At 40.9% G+C, this 19875-nt stretch overlaps 1 protein-coding gene across 2 annotated transcripts; it reads left to right on the forward strand.

Annotated features, from left to right (window-relative positions):
- Positions 1 to 280: 280 nt before the first annotated feature.
- Positions 281 to 18637, forward strand: wasf3b (WASP family member 3b). Of its 2 annotated transcripts, none has more exons than XM_017453906.3 (9): positions 281 to 393; positions 6364 to 6519; positions 9954 to 10088; positions 10549 to 10702; positions 10906 to 11023; positions 12297 to 12478; positions 15271 to 15507; positions 15683 to 15981; positions 16637 to 18637. In XM_017453906.3, the coding sequence occupies exons 2-9, from the start codon at positions 6387 to 6389 to the stop codon at positions 16792 to 16794; spliced, it is 1416 nt and encodes a 471-aa protein (XP_017309395.1). In that variant the 5' UTR covers positions 281 to 393; positions 6364 to 6386; the 3' UTR covers positions 16795 to 18637. The 2 variants fall into 2 exon arrangements, with proteins under 2 accessions (XP_017309395.1, XP_053531001.1); XM_053675026.1 differs by lacking the exon at positions 281 to 393 and adding an exon at positions 4023 to 4270.
- The last annotated feature ends 1238 nt before the right edge of the window (positions 18638 to 19875 follow it).

The raw sequence follows: 19875 nt of genomic DNA on the forward strand, positions 1-19875 counted from the left end.
GAATTTATTTTCTGTACCGGGATCATTTTGTCATTAAAAGCTTTCAGCGCACGTGATGTGTCTGGAAATCCATTAAATTCAGCTAAAAAAAACAAACAAACATTAAACTCCATTAAACTCCATTCAATTCCACACCCGCCCCGTGGAAGCTGCTAAGCTCCGCCTCCATCCGACCTCTATTAAGCGTCAGTCATCTATTTTCCTCTGACTCTGATTGGCGCGGCAGAACAAACGGTACCCATTCTCGCCGTGTGATTGGCTAAACTCGATGCGAAGCCCCGCCCCGGAACGGATTGTTTGGAGCGGTCACAGGGGCTGATGGTGGACAGAGCAGGATGGCAGCAGGACTCAGGGACTTGTGTGAGAACTGAAGTGTTTGGAAATCCAATTTAGGTGAGCGACACGTCGTATTTCATCATCTGTAAACAAATATATCGCGAATTAATAGCGCTTGAAACATTCGGTTAAGAAAAAGATCCCACTTTCATTAGTGTTTCAATTGAATTTCCGCGCGTGACTCTGGTGTCCCAGCGGCTGGGAACATTACTTCTCTGTGTTGATGTATGTAGATATTTTACTCATATGATTGATTGATTGATTGATTGATTGATGTATTTATCGGAATGAAATGATTGAGGAAGGGAAATTGTTTCTTCATTATAAAAGAAAAAAAGAAACGTTTGTTTCGTAGTAAATTAAAAGGTCCTGTGGCTCAGAGAGGGGGAAATTGTAATGAATTACAGTCAGAGACAGGACAGGATACTGAACATTATATTTCTGACTTGGTTTTGTGTTTTGTTAGGATTAATAGATTTAACACCTCTAGTTCGTTTTCATTTATTTATTTATTTCAATAAATTCTCGTTCATCCATACAGTAAAAAAAAGTCAAAATTCACATCCAAATTCATAACTGTTCTAAATACTAGTATGTCAGCATAGTATTTTAGTTTTATACACACTCTTATCACACAAAAACCAAAAAAAAAAATCTGTTATCTATTATTTTGTAGAGAACTTATTAATAAAGAGCTATGTTTTACTTTTTTCCTCCGAGAAACCGTAAGGAATGTAAACTTTTGCCCGTCAGCAAAGGTCATGTTGTCATGGTTACAGCAATGCCCACATACTACTGTAGTAAATAATAGTATTTTGATATAATGCTATGTAATAATAATAATAATAATAATAATAATAATAATACTATAAGTAAATGATACTATTTGATATAAAGCTCTGTGTATGTGTGTGTGTGTGTGTTAAGATTATGATATTAAGATTAAAAGTAGTCTATTTATTGAAACAGTATACATATCAATGCCATATTGACTAATCACCCAACTTATATTTGACTAATAGGATGATATTTGGATGTCATTTGCAAATTAAAGGGCCAACCTGGAACTTTTTCTCCTTCTTCATGAGTTAAAATAGGAATACAAAGCCAGAGTCTATATTACATGTAAAAAAAAGTATAATAATAATTGGGTTTTTTTTTAAGACAAGCTTTGGAAAAAAAAGTTTGGTATGTAATGTTGATGTTGCTTTTTTGTTGTTTATTCATTTATTTATTTTAAAATGTAAAAAACCCTTATACCTTTATAATCCTATACCTTTTGGCATTTGTAATGCACGTCGTGCATATCGGGGATCCTTGCTCTTTATACAAGCCTCATCACTACAGAGAATATAAATGAAGTGCACTAAGTGTAGCCGAGAGCAGCGAGGTGTTTGGGATTGGGCCATTTCAGGGTGGCAGATGGGGGCTGTTGTGTTGAGATGGGAAGAGTCTCAGCTTGTGATCACGGTTGATTAGGTTTAGTCACTGTAACGGCATCGCTGATGACATAAAGCTGTTATATGTCCCACGTCACGTCACATCATGTGCGCTTTTTGATGGGATTTGGTGTCCGAGGATGTTTGGGCGACAATTTGTGCTCAGGAGAAAGAGGAAGGGGGTCTCAGCAGGGGGGGAGAGCAGGAGTGTTTTGCTTTTATTTAGGAGGAGAGGGGGGTGTTAAAGGACGTTGGGGGAGGGAGGCGAGTCACATGCATGGGAGAGCATGTGTGTTGCCGTGTGAACGGAGCGCTTATTGTCCGGGCAACCTTTCAGAGTGGCTTCCCCGAGGTCCTCACTTCTTCTCACCGCCCTCCCCCATCTCTCTGTCTTTCACACACACACACACACACACACACACACACACACACACACACACACACATCACAGGCCAACTCACCATCACTCTCTCAGGCCTGGCTGAAACAACACACACACACACACACACACACACACACACACACACACTGATGTTCTCACTTTCTCTGTCTCTCGTGTATCTTAGGCTTCTCTTTGAGTTACTTTAACACACATTGTATCTTCCTTTTAAAACCTTTTTAAAAATAATTTTAAATGCAACAGATATCAATTTACAAAAAAGATAACAAGTTACACAGCAGGAGTGAAGAAACAAGCATGACAGAAATGTAAATGTAAACTAATGTAAAAATTTGCTACAAGTTTAGAGAAGAAGATGTATGATGTGACATAATAACGATAACAGTTATCTAACTATTAATAGTTAATAGTTAACTAACTATTATTAACTAAGTAATAATAACTATCTAAACATTCTTATTAATGAAGCAAAAACTATTAGGGGAAAGAATCAGTTAAAATCTTAATATTATATGAGATGTAGGATATTAGGTGAAATCACATACGTTTAAATGAACATTTGGGTGAATTCAGATCTATCGGGAGAGGTTTTGAATTGGCAGTTTGTCTGAGCTTTGTTGCCAAGACACGATTCATTTCTGAAATCTGCAAGGTGTTGACTATCTACCTGTAAAGGAAAAATTCTAGAATATTCTAAAGAAACATGGCTTATTCTTTAGTCAGACTAAGATCATTTCCATTGATGTTCGGTAATGTGGCGCATTATGGAGATGATTCAGCTTTAAACATTTGTACATAATTTGAACGAACTTTATTCTCTCTACAGCAGTACATCTTATATCAGTCCGTACAGGATTTCACCGAGGTTTAAAAATTTTTTTTGATTGTTGCGGCCAAAAATGCTCAATTTTGCCACGGCTTTTTTTTTTAATTTACGCAAAGACTTTTTTGCGCTTTTTTTGTGGAATTCGACTTGGCGAAATCGCGATCACACGAAATTGTTTCGCGCGCTCTTTCGCAGTGATGTTTGTCGGTAAACGAGACCTTTTTCGCTGTACTCGTGTTCCACGCAATCTTCAATCGAAGAGGGCTTTGACTGAATGCACGTTATGATGACGTCACACGACACGTCTCGGCGAAAATCTGCGGTGATTTTTATAAATTGCGAGCTCCTCCGAATATTGCAGAGTTTGCTTGATTTTGCGTTCCTTTCTGAGATTGCAAAATCGTGAAAACCCGGAGGGACTGATATATCAGTCGTGTAATATACTGGTCATGACAGTTTTATAACCTTGTGAACACTCTAGCCAAAGCAAATGCCATTTTATTTTTTGTTACCCCAAGATTTTTGGACAGAGCGTCCTGTTGAATGATGGCCACGCCCCCTTATATGATGTCACATGAATAATGCATTTGCTTTATTTAAAGTTAAACTTTACCTGAATTCTCTCTCCAAAAACACTTTCCAAAAACTCATGAACAATAAACACTGCAGTCTCTTAAACCATCTCAGAAAGAAGAGTTTAAAATGTCCGGTGCTGATTGTAAAGCTTGGTATTTGGGTCAGATTATCTATAAATAGTGCTAAATTTGCGATTCTGTATTTACGACAGACCCGCAGCAGTTACCTGCTATTTTTAATTTCTTAAAGAATGGTACATTATCTTTTTTATCCATTTACACTTACTACATTTCATTTTGTGGAATATTCATGAAACAAGTACTCACATTGTAACAGCTATAAACATTCGCTCCCTCACTAGCTTCTCTCTTTTTTTCTTCTCTTTTTTTGCTCACCCCAGCAGTTTGTCATGTTTCCGAGTACCCACAGTCTCCGGGTGTGTCTCGATCAGCTCCCTAGTTCAGCAGTCAGGGCACCGATCAGGGTGCTGGCCATTTTAAGGGCTGTCTCAATCGCAGAATCTTTCCAGAGCACTGGAATGTTTGCTCGTTAAAAGATCCCACAATGCACTGCAAAAACCAGGGAGTGTCGATACTGACCTTGGTCCCTTACCGGAAATGACGTCGTGTTTTCTGACGGCACTCAGCTCGGAAAAAATGGCGGACGAACTCTCGGCCAGCTTCGTGTACGAATGTAAGTACTGATAACGGGTCTTTATTGGTCACGTATACGTTATAGCACAGTGAAATTCTTTTCTTCGCATACCCCAGCATGTCAGGAAGTTGGGGACAGCCATGATGCCGGCGCATGAACCCCTGACCTTCCGATCAATAACCCAGAGCCTTAACCGCTAAACCACCACTGTCCCACTGTAGCATGTGATCGTTGTTGTGGCTCTCAATTGATATACTGTTTCGCCAGCTAGGGAGCTAGGGAGCTGATTGAGACGCACCCTCTGACTGTTACAAAGCTCTGACACTGGAGACTCCTTCCATCCACGTTAAATAAACATGTCCTTACAGAACGTTTCACCATATCAACAGTGACACGTTTTTCCTTGTTACATAGCAACACTTTGTTTTATTAGATTCGGATGATGCGGAGCATCCGCCTGACAAGTCCCTGTGAATGAGTTGTTACTATAGAACCAATAACGTATTACAACGAGAGCTTTACTACATTAATATAAACCTGCGATTTTCATGACTGATGACATTGTTGTCAGAGCTGCTGTTCTAGAAAATGAATCAACACCTACGGATTCATCGGATGCAAGAATTCAAGAGCGATGTGGTATAAACGACACGTCGAGTTCTCCTCATGAGCAGATGCGAGGGGCGTAGCCGGAGCTGCTATCAACTCTGTGAACCATCAGCAGTCAGCCTGGAATCACCTTACCGTATTACGCTGACACACACACACACACACGCAGAGTGAAGGTTGGACCGCAGTGTTTTGTGTGTCAGCGTCTTTTATTTGAGCACAATGCAGCTTGATTTCTCCCTCAGGCTGCGGATAAGTGTGCGTGCGTGTGTATGCGTGTACTGTTAATGATGTAAGACTATGAGCTTTGATATGTGTGTTTGCTGTGCGACCTCACTACATTGTTCTGGAGGACAGGAAGTCAGAGATGGGACACACAGAGGAACAGGAAGCTGCAGGCTGGGTGGGGAGGTGCAAAACAGGAAGCCGGAAGGTGCACAGATAAGTCGACCCCCCCCCGAGAAGCTTCCCCACCGTCCCTCTGGTCTTCTCCCTCATCTTTTGACTTTAAATCCCGCCCCTGCCCCCCACCCCGCTTTCAGCCAATCACCTGGCAGATGGCCTCTCAGCTGTCCGATCTCTGCAGGGGTCAGGATTTTACAGGGTTCAGCGTTCCCCACTGTGTCCAGTTGCACTCGATCACATGTTAGAGAGCAGCTAGAGTGCTTTTGTTCATTTGGAGTAGGACTGGCGATATGACGGGAGAATATCGATATCGTGATATAGTATGACAGACTTTACAGCGATCTCATGGATATTTTGATAACAGACTGGATGCAGCTGATTTGATATAAAAATATTGTGCTTAAACGTGCATTAGGTAAGATTAGTCTGCTTTCTTTTTTTCTAAGCTAGGTCTCTGAGAGTCACGTGGGTTTAAAATTTGAATGATTCCGCCCATGTTCGTGAAGCTCCGCCCCCAGGATATACAGTGGCCTGTGGTAAAGTGTCTATAAAATGACTGACAGGAGTCGCGTCCCAACACAAATGAGCTTTCCGGACCAGAATTCAGTTTTCCAAACGGACTCGAGACATTTTTGCTGTGGTTTTGGTTTTGGTTTCTAATCCGGTTCTACATATCTTCCAGGTTATTTGTACAAGAAAGGAATTTAAAAAAAAAACGACTATTGCACTTTTAATATTTTGTACTTGAAGTTTTAAACTGTTTACATTTTGAAAAGTAGACATTAAATAAACTTTGTTTGTGCATCTTTCTTTACTTTTTTCCTAAATAGCTGTAATCCTTAAAGAGAGGAAATGACAAATGTGTGTGTGTGTGTGTGTGTGTGTGTGGGTTTTAAATTGTGTGATAGAGTTGGAAGAGTTCGATCTCAGTAATGACACTGTGATTGAGAACTGGTTTAGTTGAGCAAAACTGTGAACAGATGGATGTGTGTTAATCCCCAACTGAGCTCCAAACCCAATAAACAGCATGTTGGATGAAGTGTGGATGAGCCCTGACTCTGTCTGTGTGTGTGTGTGTGTGTGTGTGTGTGTGTGTGTGTGTGTGTGTTTTCCATCAGGCTGAGTGTGGCGAGCAAGAGCCATGCCGCTGTTGAAGAGGAACATCGAGCCCCGGCACCTGTGCCGTGGTGCGCTGCCCGAGGGCATCGGAAATGAGCTGGAGTGTGTAATGAACAACACACTCTCTGCCATAATCCGCCAGCTCAGCTGTCTCAGTGAGTACACACACACACCTTAAAATAAGGATGTACAGTAAATGCTACAATTTATCACACTGGCTCAGTTTAGGAGTAAAATAGTTGCCGCCATTATTTACGTCGCTATTGCGTCACGTGGACGCTACACGTTCGTTTCTCCAGTTCACGCCAACACCTCGACCACAGCAAACAGACGGACTCCGCCTAGCGTACACGCCGTTAGTACCTGGCTGCCCAGGGTCACGGCGCTTTAAATGACTAGTTTGTTTATATTTTGGGAACAGAAATACCTACGCAACTAAACCCGCGCACGTCTCCAGCCGAGATCCGTAACGAACCGGAGCGATGTAACCGAAGCTGAGGAACTGTCAGAGCCAGTATTCACACGCCGTGACGAATCTCCCGACGTTCTCGTTCTTTCTGTTTCTGCTTTACTTCCTCTACTCGCCAGGATTTCTGCAATTCTGCGTTCGCGAAATAAACGCAAAATCAAGCGAACGCCGCAATATTCGGAGGAGCGTGAAGTTTTTCAAAAGCACCGCAGATTTGGGCATCACGTGACGTCATCACGAACACACGTCCGTCCGAAGCACAAAAAAAACTCTGCAAGTTGCATCGCAAAATTTTGAAGCAGAAAAAAAACCCGTAACAAAATCAAATATTTTTGGATGCAACAATCACAAAAAAAAACTCTCGTACAGACCGCGCTGTGTCCGTGGGCATACTGTGGCAGTAGCGTTTAGGCCACGCCCACTTCAGATACAGATAGTCATTGTGTTCCACGCCTGCATTAATGCATCCGTCTAATGACATTTCCATGCGTCCATCCCAAAACTGCACCCTAAAATCTGTTTTTCTTCTCAAGCCACTTCAGCACCCCACCCCTGTGTGTGTGTGTGTGTGTGTGTGTGTGTGTGTGTGTGTGTGTGTGTGTGTATTGTATTATAGATGCCTGTAGAGGGAGTGGAGTAGAGCCTTCAGCAACAGCTGTGTGGGTTAAATATAAATGGCTGAGCATAAAAGCCAGTTGGGTGGGGAGGCAAACAGAGACATGGCCACTCTATGCGTGTGTGTGTGTGTGTGTGTGTATGTGTGTGTGTGTGGGAACACACAACGACAACGCCACAGCTTGTCGGTATTAGCGTGTATTAGATTCATGGTGTGTGTTGCTGTGGGAATGCATGTAGATAAGTATGTATTTAGCGTGCTTGTGCGTGCAGGGTCAGAGGTCAGGGCTTTCGAAAGAGCCGGGTCAGTCTTCCTTCCTGTAAATATTTTCCTGAAAGCGTCCTGCAGGCTTTTGTTCGACGTTTGCCGTTATAAATAGACTCCATTGTTTGTAATATCATTCACCGCCGTGTATTACTGAATACAGGCATTACTTCAGCAGCAGGATTACGACATTCTATCAGTTTAACCGTCTCTAAAGCAGCACATTGATTTTTCCAGCAGCAGCAGCAGTGTGTCTGCCCGAGGCCGTGAGAGTGTCGCGTAGGCGAGCGCAAATCGCGGACGGGAGATACGGCAAAAAAAACGTCACATCCCAGAACCTGAAGCTGTTTTACCAATAACGGTGTTCATTTTCTCCATTAATGTAGAATCTTTGGTGAAAAACGAAATCAAAACAAAACATGATAGCAGCTTTGGCCATAATTTACTTATTTGATTATTGCTAGTTTTAGCCTTGATGAAAAAATCATTTGTAGAATGGGGGATAAATACTTTATTCTGTTTTTTTGTTTGTTTTTTTTTTAAACCAAATTGTTGCACATGAAATCTGGAACGATTTTAGACGCACTTTTTAAACACCCTTTACAGGGCACTATACTGTATATCTAACAAGGAGCAATTTGCAATTAAAACCCAGGGTGCGTCCCCAGCGCGCTAGTTCAGCAGCCAGGGCACTGATCAGGGAGTCGGCCATTTTAAGCGCTGTCTCGATCGCAAAAATCTTCGTTCGCTCCCTAAAAAAATCCCACAAAGCACTGCGTATCGATGCTCGCTATCTTCCCTTCACGTCATGTTTTTTTTGAAGCCTCTCAGCTTCAGAAAATGGCAGACGCTCTCTCGGCCAACTTCGTCTGCAAACGTAAGTAGCGCGCTATTTTTGTGGCTCTCAAATGATTGGTTTTTTAACTTTATATTTGGCGTTCTATATACACAGTTTGTTCGAGTCTTTCAAGTGTTTAACGATTTGAAAAATCTGTAGCCTACGATCCTGCCTGATGTACCATGACAGAAACGCGTGTGATTAAGCGCACAGCTTTACATAACGTGTAATGTCAGAAAGATGTCGGCCCTGCCTGTTGTTGATAAATGCCAGTGGTGACGTTTTGCAACGTGAGTACGTGAGTAAATTGAGTCATCAGTGTCCCAGTGTGACGTGAGCCAGGGTCCTTACCGGTGCCCGAACTCGTGTACTGATTGAGACGCACCCCCACTTTGCTATCCAATGACGTTCTGCAGCCAAAAAAAGGGGAAAGAAAACCCATCTGTATTACATCAACAATGGGTTAGAAATGATTTACACTACAGCGCTATCAAATTCCCGAATCTCGAAAAAAGCATGTCATCGTTTCCCGTAACATGGATGTAATATTAACGGAAGGAGTCTCCAGTGTGAGCTTTTTTTAACAGTCAGAAGTTTCCTGACACAGGAAAGTCTTCACGATGGAAAAGTTTGTACTTTCTGGTTTCTCTGTAACTTGACAAGCTGTATGTTTTTTTTAAAAATGCTTATATAATTATCTTATTATTCATTTATTAACCGTCTTATTGACTTCGAGAGAGAGAAAGAAAGAGAGACTGGTGACAGAAAGACCGTTTATGGCTGCTATAACGTACCCGATAGTAACAGGCACTAACTTGTTCTTCCTTATACACACAATTGTTATTCCTTATATATTTGAAATAAATCATTTTCTGCAGTTTATGTAATAAAAATGTCATCACGCTATGGATTTTTCAGCTTGTAAAATCTTGACGAAAAAAAAACAACAAACAACAAAAAAAACCCTCCCTTTACATCCTCGCTTTATTATTTGCATTTATAATTATTATCATTGTATTTTGTTATAGATTTTGAGTTCAATTTTTATTCTGTTTTCTTTTATTCAGATGGCAAGTACAACATTTAAAAAAGTAAATATTCGAGGTTCACTATCTCAAAATAATGAGAGAATTCCTTTTGAGAAATCTATTGAGAACAAGTGATCACATGCCAAAAATAACTTAAATCACACACACATTAATATCCTTTCCTGTCTTAGTAAAGTGAGATTAAAATGACTTATTATTATTATTATTAATAAGTTATTTTTGTTAATGATTTAATTGCATAAAAATGAACTTTTATATATTTTTTTCTTGTACCGTGATGTATTCTGATATAACATTTATCTGCCGTGTTTATGCGTGCGTTTATTTCCCCACGTGTCTGATCTCGCCTGTAGGTAAGCACGCGGAGGACATATTTGGTGAGCTGTTTCACGAGGCCAACGCGTTTTATCTGCGCGCCAACTCCCTGCAGGATCGCATCGATCGGCTCGCCGTCAAGGTCACTCAGCTGGACTCCACGGTGGAGGAGGGTAAGGGATTGTAGGAAACCGAACTCCGGGTCTGCACTCGATACATTTCTGCGCCGGATTTGTCCAGATAGAGTTCCACAGAGCTGGCGCGAGATAAGAGACAGCAGCTTGGAGACAAAGTAGACATAAATAGTAACTTTTACTGTGCTTTTGTTTTGACCAACGTTTTTAGGCGCCTAAAAGGTTTTTCGTCAGAGACGTTTTAGTACCAAAGGTTCTAGTTGTTGTGTAGCTTTTTTTAAAAAGGTCAAATAAAACTGTGTCACACGTAACGTCTGGCATCATATAGATGCAGAAATACTGAATTTAACATTTTTTTTAAAAAAGCAATAGAAGATTTAAACAGAAACACTTTGACACTTTGAATCAAGTTCTATTGGTTCCTCTTTGGGCCGTGTCTTGTTTTTGGATGTGTGGAAAAAATGCTATGTATATAATTTACCTTTGTGTGTGTGTGCAGTCTCTCTGCAGGACATTAACATGAGGAAGGCCTTTAAGAGCTCTACAGTACAGGACCAGCAGGTGGTGTCCAAGAGCAGCGTGCCAATCCCTGTGAAAGAGATGCACGGGCTGAGTGACCCGCCTCCCCCCCTCAACATCCTCTCACCATACAGGTGTGTATCACTGTGTGTGTGTGTGTGTGTGTGTGTGTGTGTGTGTGTGTGTGTGTGTGTGTGTGTGTGTGTTTCTACTGGCTGCTAATCATTAAGTCTCAAGCTTCTCTTTTGCACCTCCTGTAGTTTATGTGACACAAACACCGTTCATGTTTAAAGTGCATTAAATAAACCTCCATGTTTCGTCCTTTCTGTCCCCACAGGGACGATAATAAGGACGGGCTGAAATTTTACACGGACCCCTCGTACTTCTTCGACCTGTGGAAAGAGAAAATGCTGCAGGACACGGAGGACAAGAGGAAAGAGAAAAGACGACAGAAGGCAGGCCTCACGTTGCTCTTCTTTCTTATCTTACCTCTTAATGCTCCTTCTGTGTCTAATGAGTGACAATCAGTAATTACAGACATAGTAACACCTCTCTCTCTCTTTTGCTCTCTCTCTCTTTTGCTCTCTCTTTTGTGCTCTCTCTCTTTCATTCGTCCTTTCTTTCTTTACTTCTTTCTCCCGCTCTCTTTCTTTTGTTCTCTCTTTCTTTCATTCTCTCTCTCTTTTATTCTCTCTCACACTTTCTTTCATTCTCTTTCTTTCATCCTCTCTCTCTTTTGTTCTCTTTCTTTCTTTCATCCTCTCTCTCTTTCTTTTGTTCTCTCTTTCATTCTCTCTCTTTTGTTCTGTCTCTCTTTTATTCTCTCTCTCACTTTCTTTCATTCTCTTTCTTTCTTTCATCCTCTCTCTCTTTCTTTTGTTGTCTCTTTCTTTCATTCTCTCTCTCTCTGTTGTTCTCTTTTATTCTCTCTCTCTCTTTTGTTCTCTTTCTCTCACTCTTTCATTCTCTCTCTCTCACTTTCTTTCATTCTCTCTCTCTCTCTCTCTCACACACACACACACACACACACACATATATATATATATATATATATATATATATATATATATATATATATATATATATATATATATATATATATTTCCTATAACAGAATGTCCTGAAGTCTTTTATTCCTCTAATGTCAACAATTTGACATTTTTGAATTTCATTAATGAACATCATGCTTTTTATCAATTTGTAGTTACAGTGAATGTTCTAGACCGGCCATGAGACAAGTTGGTTCCTGTTATCACTTACGTTATAGCAGCTAGAAACAGTTGTTCCCCTCACCAGCCTCTCTTTCTTTTCTCTCACATGAAGTTAATAAGACAAAAATCAACCCCCAGCTTGGCATGTGACTGAGAAACTGCAAAGCATAAATGTCTCTGTCCTGTCATGAAGAGGGAGTAGCACATAGTGGAAAGCTCCCTGACTCATACAAAGCACTGACACTGGAGACTCTTTCCATAAATGCTTAATAAACGTGACACACTTTTTAAACAAGTTTCTTATTAGCCTTAAATTATGTGCAGTGTCCGGTTTCCAAGTCCTGGTGAATGAGCTGTTACTATAGAACCGTATTGGAACAAGCACATTAATATAAGCCCGTGATTTGAGTTGCAGTCAGAACTACCATCAGAGCTGCTTTTGTAGAAAATGAAGCGGCACCTTCTGACCAGTGAGATTTGCGAATTCAAACCGTGTGCTTTTCTGCATCTGCTACAGGAGCAGAAGCGCTGTGTGGACGGCACACTGCAGAGAGAGGTGAAGAAGGTGCGAAAGGCTCGGAACAGGCGTCAGGAGTGGAACATGATGGCCTTCGATAAGGAACTGAGGCCCGATCTGCGGCACGGGCACACGGTGCACAGAGGAGGATCGTCTGAAGGCTCCATGTCACCAGAAAACAGGTGAAAGGATATACACACGCTACAGTTGTTATTGTTAAAGAAAAAGAAAAGCGAGCCGGAATAATGGTGGTTGTTTTTTTTTTCTAAGCTATAAAGTGATCATTGAGAATCAGACAAAAACACGCAAACACGCCTCTAACATTTATACTTGATCAGCCAGGAGGATTTTCTTTATCTATCGAGGTTAAACATCCACTCTGCCGGGACACAAGAGCTCGAATTGCTCCGTATAGATCACGATTTCTATATATAGCAGTCGCAAGCATGATTTCGCAATATTTGAGATGCGGCATCAGATACTTGTGTCCTGATATTCACTGCAGTCTCAGAAAGGTACCAGGCTGTACAGTTCCTCGCTGCTACAGAACCACTAATGGGAAGTTTTGCACCCTTAGCATGCATTTTTATACATTTAAAAATACTTGAAGGTACAGAATTATACCTTAACCTCTTTTACCGGTAGCCAATAAATGGCATTTTTGTCTGTTTTGGGGGTACCTGTGTTCAACATTGATTTGTTTTGTGACCTCACGCACCACAGTAATGGTTAATGGCTCATATGAAAGTAGACACTTAAGACTTTAAGAATTAGCAGTTATTTCAAGTATTTCTTCTTTGACCTAGCCTACCTGGGGCAATATATATATAAATTATGAATATATATATTTTTAAATTTACTTTTAACACAAATGTTATATCTTTACAGCAAATGTTGATATCAACCCCATTCCTGGTCTCAAAGATGCCCCAAGTACTTGACCATGAACACCCAAAATATGAGGAAGTTGTCTCTAACCACTAATATTGTGTGTAAATTTATCCAAACACAGGTATAAACCTCTCCAAAATGGCACCAAACGTCTCTAAATGACATAAAACCTCCCTAAATGGCACAAAGCTTGTAAAAATGGCACAAAGCCTTTAAAATTGGCAGACTACTAGAAATAGCAAACATTTTTTTTAAAGGCACAAAATAACCTCTCCAAAAGGCACCAAATGTCTCCAAATGGCACAAAATGGAAACAAATGGCAGTAGCATGAACTCTGTTACACAATGTGTAATTTCACACACAAAAAAGTCTGAAACATACTTATAAAATATAATGTTTATTAAAAATGGCGCCAGAGCCCCAGGTGAAGGAGCACTTGCTCTCCTAATGGCTCAAATGATAGATACACGAATGACCCCACTCCTCGGACTTCTTTGAGGGGTAGATAGAGCCCCTCAACTCAATCCACATTGTCTTCCTTCAAAAAAAAAAAAAAAAAAGGAAATAACTGCTCCAGAAGACGCATTCAGGCTTTTTCGGGAGCGCGCCTCCGCTATAAGACGCCGATAATCGCACACTGAGCGAAAACCGGTAGAAAACTAGCGATCAGAAAAAAAACTGCCAAACATGCAAACACCTGCTGTATAAAGTTGTGCGGGAAGACCGCTAGAGCGGAGCTGCCATTTCCTGCTAGTGTCTCTGCACGGCCCTGTAGCGCGGTGCTGATTGGCCTGTACCGCGGTGCTGATTGGCCTGTAGCGCGGTGCTGATTGGCCTGTACCGCTGACACACAACTCAAGACGCACGCGTAAATGGTTTGTTTGTGCTGATTACGCGTTTGATTTTCTCAACCTCTGAGTGGTCAATCATGTCGAGTTTGGGCTTGTTTGAAAGCTAGAAGTATCTACAATTGGTCCAAGTGGGTGTCAATCAAGTTAGACTGATCAATTTAAAATTTAGGAGGCGGGTTGTAAAGCACAGCCAAAGCAGATTAGCTTTCTTTTTTTTCTTTTTTTTTTTCTTTTTTTTTTTTTTATAGATGGTGTCTCAGGTCAGTTTATGGCTAATTACTAAATTCCAGAGGGATGGGATACCAAAACACTTAATGCATTTTGAAGAGGACATTTGTGATTAAATATGGAACTTTGCATTTGTTTTCTTCAATAAAGCTGATGGACTTTATACCGATGGAAATGTGCATGGTTTATAAAACCGGGAGCGAACTGGATTTTCGTCTATGTAGGTAATGTAAGGTAGTAAACGTTTATACAAGTCCGATCTTGGGTTTAAATGTTATAATTTTATTGTGGGAGTTGTATACGGTGTTTTACTATCAAAAAAGCTTTAGTCGTGTTCTCCGATTTATCTCCGTCTCAATGTTTTCGTGGAGAGGTGTGAATTGTTTGCCCAGCAGGGAGCTCAAACTCCGCCCCTTTCCCATCCCCCTGCTCACCAGCACTTAAGCACACAGACATAAAACTGTACACACAGAAAGCCACAAGTGTCCTAACTAATCTTATACCAGAACTGCGGTGATACAATAATTCATTTGTTTATACTAATTGAAAATGTCCGATAAGTCGTTTTCCATTCCACCGGCGGAATGCATGCTAGTGTCGGGGCGAAAGGGGTTAAACACCACTCAAGTACTGAACGTACACCACATGGCACAGCAAGCCTAGCAGTACATTTTTATTTTGGAGAGTTTGTGGTCACATGTATTTAAAATGACACAGTAATGCATGATGTAGTTGATTTTGTTACACATTATATTGTATATGCCTTATTTGAATACATGTTTGGGTAACTTTCGACACTAAAAGCTGTTGTTTAACCGAAATAAAGCTCATTTGCAAAAATCAGTTACTTAACATGCATTAAACATGATCATGCATGCACTCACTCTCCAAATTGAGGTAAGAGTATTGGTTAAAACTAAGAAGTAAGCAAATTGTATAATGAATGTCATGTATAAATGGAATTTAATTTTTTCTCTCTCTTTGTTTCTTTCTCTTTCTTTAGGTCTCACGGCCAAGACCACCTGGACCACGGCTATCTGACCATGTCCAACCACGCAGGCCACGCCCACACGTACTCCGGTCCAACCCCCAGCATGGCAGCCCTCTCGGCTCACGCCCACAGGTCAGGGTCTGTGGCATACCGCTCGGGCACACTAGGCCGCCCACACCAGGCCCCGCCCCCTCCTCCACCCACAGAATGCATGAACGGCTCCATGCCCCTCCCACTAATGGACTACAGGTTTGTGCGCTCAAGAGTTTAAATAAAAATATCATTTGCATGGCCTTAATCACAAAGCTACACTATATTTTAAATTTCATATAAATGGCTCCACCTTGTGGTGGTGATTTTTTATTTATTTTTATTTTGTTTAATCCCTTTTCTCATTTTCCTCCTGTTTTTCTTTTCACTGCAGTATGGATTACATGAACTCAGTCTCGCCCCCTCCACCCCCAGCTCCTCTCATTCCATCATCCCAAACAGCCTTTGCTCTGCCCTCCATGGGCCCACCTCTAGGCCCGCCTGCTGTAGGCGGAGGTTACATCCTGCCTGCTTCACCTGCCTCTGGACCATTGACTGCTCCTCCTCCGCCAGGGCCGCCACCTCCTCCACCTAACACCACCCAACCCATCACACCCAAACGCCCACCTGTGCCCACTGAAACCCCGCCCATGAACGATGCCCGCAGCGACCTTCTAGCAGCCATACGCATGGGTAAGAGATCTTTCAATCTCTGTAAATCTAACCTGACTGCGTATTTCTTGAGGGAGTAGAAAATCACTTTATATATAATGTTACCTGCTTGTCATGTCACTTACGGTTTGCAAAAGTATTTACCCTAATTGAACTGTTCCACAGTTTGCAGTGTTACACCCTGGAACATAAAATGCACTGGGATTATATGTCATGAATCTAGAAAAAGAAAAAGACCATAATATTGTGAAGTCATATATTGATGAAAAATCAATATAGTTTGCAAAATTGTTTTAAAATGAAAAAACAAACAAACCATGAAGTATTGCATAAGTATTCACCCCCATTGCCACCATCAGAAGTCAAACGGTTAAAAAGCAGTTACACAAAAATAGATCTTTTTTACTAACAATTCAATAAATTCAATAAAATATGCTATGTCATTAAGGACAAGTTACACGTCCTCAGCATATTATGTAAAACATTTTGTTTCCTTAAAATATAAACCGAAACAATGCATTAGTAAAAAAAAAATAGAATATTTTAAAGGAAAAAAAAACATTTTACTCTTTACTAAAGTAATAAAAGGTCCTTTCTTGCTTTTCACCGCTCCTTAAGTACACCATTACAGATGAGAATGACGTTTTTGTGTGTGCGTGTGTGTTTCTACTCCCAGGTATCCAGCTAAAGAAGGTGCAGGAGCAGCAGGAGCAGCAGGCAAAGCGAGAGCCGGTGGGGAACGACGTGGCCACCATTCTGTCCCGCCGCATAGCCGTGGAGTACAGCGACTCCGAGGATGACTCTGAGTTAGAGGATAATGACTGGTCTGACTAGAAACACACACACACACACACACACACACACACACTTACTCCCTTTTACCGTGACACTGCAGTGTCTACAGTACAGAGACATGCAGAAGCACTCAAAAGTTTGGACCTGATTGAATGTGTTTATTATCGGTTTGATCAAAAGGTTTCATCTCGAAAGTTGTTTCTAAGACAAGGTTTCTATCCGATTTAAAGGAAATTTTATTTAGAAGGGAAAAACAGTCGAGCGGCTTCAAAACATTAAGGCTGAATGATGTTGTGCCTTCTATTGATAACTGTTTGTATGAAAAATAACGCAGGTTAATGTTAGAGTTAGGGTTAACGTAATAATTTTTTTATAAATGAAGTCATATGTAATTCAACTAAATCAAACCACATCACCCTTGTTGTTTTGAATTCATTTTCCATGCGATCAGGTTTGTTCAAAGTCTGCTTTACAGAATCGAAACTATGACATTTGATTTGTTTAATTTTTTTTTTTTTTGCTCACGGCAAAAATCTCTACAGCTTAGTTTAAATGTGGAAAACGGTCAGATAAATTCACTGAAGCAGCGATTAAGGGGTCCAAGCACAATGCAGTGGACTGGCAATGCTGAATGCGTGATTTGAAATAATGAAATAATTCACTTGACACACTTTTCCACTTTGTGTAAGGATGAAATCAAACTTCCTAAATTCTTTTCAGACGGGAGATCTCTAGACATGTATTTGTTAAGTAAAGTTTCTGGTAATTATGATCAGTTTGCATGGGACAAGCAATTTATTAATTTCATAGATGGTGAAATATGATGTACTGTACTCTTTCCAGATACATATACAATGTAATAGCAAACTCTGTAGTCAAAAATAGGGGAATAATGTAGAATGATGTGGACAGTTTTTGCACGTAACGATGGTGATGGTGTAAAATATCTGCCAAGCATGAAATATCTTCGGCTACTGAATAAGAAAAACTATGAAATGTGGAATAATGATTCTGTGACGAATGTATTTGGAAGAAATATCCAAAGGATGTCCAACACTGGCTCGTTGTACCACCTTTGCTGCTTGGACCCCTAATAAAATATGGTGTGTCCAAACTTTTGACTGGTTCTGTGCAATCAAACTCCACAATATGATGCTCATCCAGCTGTTTATTTAGATATTAGATTTATTTTTTTTTAAAAATACAAAAACAACAATTCATTAGTTAAAAGCAGCTGAGATTCAAACTTTCTTCGTGATTGTAACAAACGTGTCAGAATTGTCGAAGCGACTAGGCGAGACGGTTGGGTTAAATAGAAAAAAACACCACTGTGAGATTCTAGCTATGCATGAAGCAGACTTGAAGGTCACATGACCTGGACATCCCTTAAGAGAGCTGAAGGAAACGATGGCTGGGAGAACTCCACTCTCGTGACGACGACCGAAATGGATTGTCTGCTCAGAGACCCGTCAAGGCCCTCATCGTGGAAACGGGTTCTTGCGGGACTGGCGTCTCTATGGAAACAGTACAGCTGGGATGCATGATCTCCATGGCAACCGTGGGGTCTAGGTGGCGAGCAGATGAAATAAACCAAGCGCAGGCCGGGTTATTTTTAATGCACAGCACATTCTTTTAATACAAAAATTAACAAGAATCTCTCGATTTTTAGACTAACCAAAACAATAAAAAGAGAGCACTAACACTTTGGAAAAATATACAACACATTCATGTAATGTCTTACAACATCTCAGTTAAATAGTGCATGTTGATTATCGTTTTTTGTTTAATAATAATAATCATTTTGCAGATACGTATTTTTTTTGTTGTTGTCATTGTTGTGCCATTTCTCGAAAAAATAAAGTGCATTTCACAGTTAAGACTACGCATACGTCTACAAAAGATGCTGTTTCTATTTCACCCACCCCCATCATAAACCATCCAACCACCACAACCCCCCCCCCCCGACCCTCCCCGGCAATTTAAATTGTTTTCAATCACATCATTCATGACACACGGGGTGACATGATTTCAGTCCAAAGAGGACATTTTGCTTGGAATCCTCAAAGAAAGCTTGAGGTATGTGTCATCACAGGAGTCCTTCTGCTGTACGCTTTATCTAGACTCGGCGTATCAATCCCTTGCAAGTCCTTTGCACAGGTATTACACATAATCTCTCGGTTTACGACACCACGGGTCATTTTTGCACTCAAAGTAAAGCTCTTACAGTGGATTACAGCGCATCTACGATTGGTTACATTTGTGTCCTCTTTCACAACATGTGATGTTGTAATATTACTCAGTATTACTGATTATAATATTTAAATGAATATTATTACATCACATCGAACTAAAGACTCGGCCAGTCTTCGAAGCGGCTTCGAAGCACGATCCTCATCCTCTCCTTGTCTTGTTTGTCTGTCTTTGCGTGTCCGGATCACTGCACATTGATCGTTCTGCTCAAAACAGACACCGATTAGCTCTCAAAGTAAAAAGGAGACAAGGTAAAGAGGTTACGTCGGGAGAATTTGGACGAGGCCCAAGGTTAATTGTTGGCTCAGAGCACCATGGCTAATGTCACCATGCCTCTCCGATGTCTCATGCCTTATTTACAGGATCGGATCGACAGATAGGACGCTTGGCGAGTAAACGATAATAACTATTCCTTTATCGTTACATTCGGAAAAGGCCGTACAGCGCGTGGAAATGCAGGAGGAACGAGAAAATAGAAAATCGATAATAAAATAAATCGATTCTTCAAATGCGGTCAATTTTCTGACGCTCTTTGTAAAATGGCATCATCATCTTCAACGTCATCATCATCATCGTCCGCGATGAAATATTAAAACCTCCAGAATCGGCTCATTTACACACAAAAAAGGAAGTCACTCAGGTCAAAGGTCACGTCGGGTAGGCCGAGGCTCAAGAGGCGACGTCTCTGAATGACAGGAAGACTGAGCTTTTTTTAAACCACATTTTAACCCCGTTCTGCATGCCTTCAGGGAGACAGGCTTTTTAGCATGACACACACACACATAGGCATGCATGCACATACACACCGTCATGCAACAAACGCGATCATACAGAGACATGACATACGGTACAGGTACAGGTCAGAGTCAC

Source organism: Ictalurus punctatus, chromosome 23 (genome assembly GCF_001660625.3).
Source record: "Ictalurus punctatus breed USDA103 chromosome 23, Coco_2.0, whole genome shotgun sequence".
NCBI lineage: Eukaryota > Metazoa > Chordata > Actinopteri > Siluriformes > Ictaluridae > Ictalurus > Ictalurus punctatus.

What these genes read in the sequence shown, in the direction of transcription:
- wasf3b (XM_017453906.3), top strand. Translation starts at nt 6,387, where the DNA reads ATGCCGCTGTTGAAGAGGAACATCGAGCCCCGGCACCTGTGCCGTGGT. An exon ending in CCGCCAGCTCAGCTGTCTCA is followed by an intron (nt 6,520 to 9,953) that starts GTGAGTACACAC and finishes TCTCGCCTGTAG; the next exon opens with GTAAGCACGCGGAGGACATA. An exon ending in TCCATGTCACCAGAAAACAG is followed by an intron (nt 12,479 to 15,270) that starts GTGAAAGGATAT and finishes CTCTTTCTTTAG; the next exon opens with GTCTCACGGCCAAGACCACC.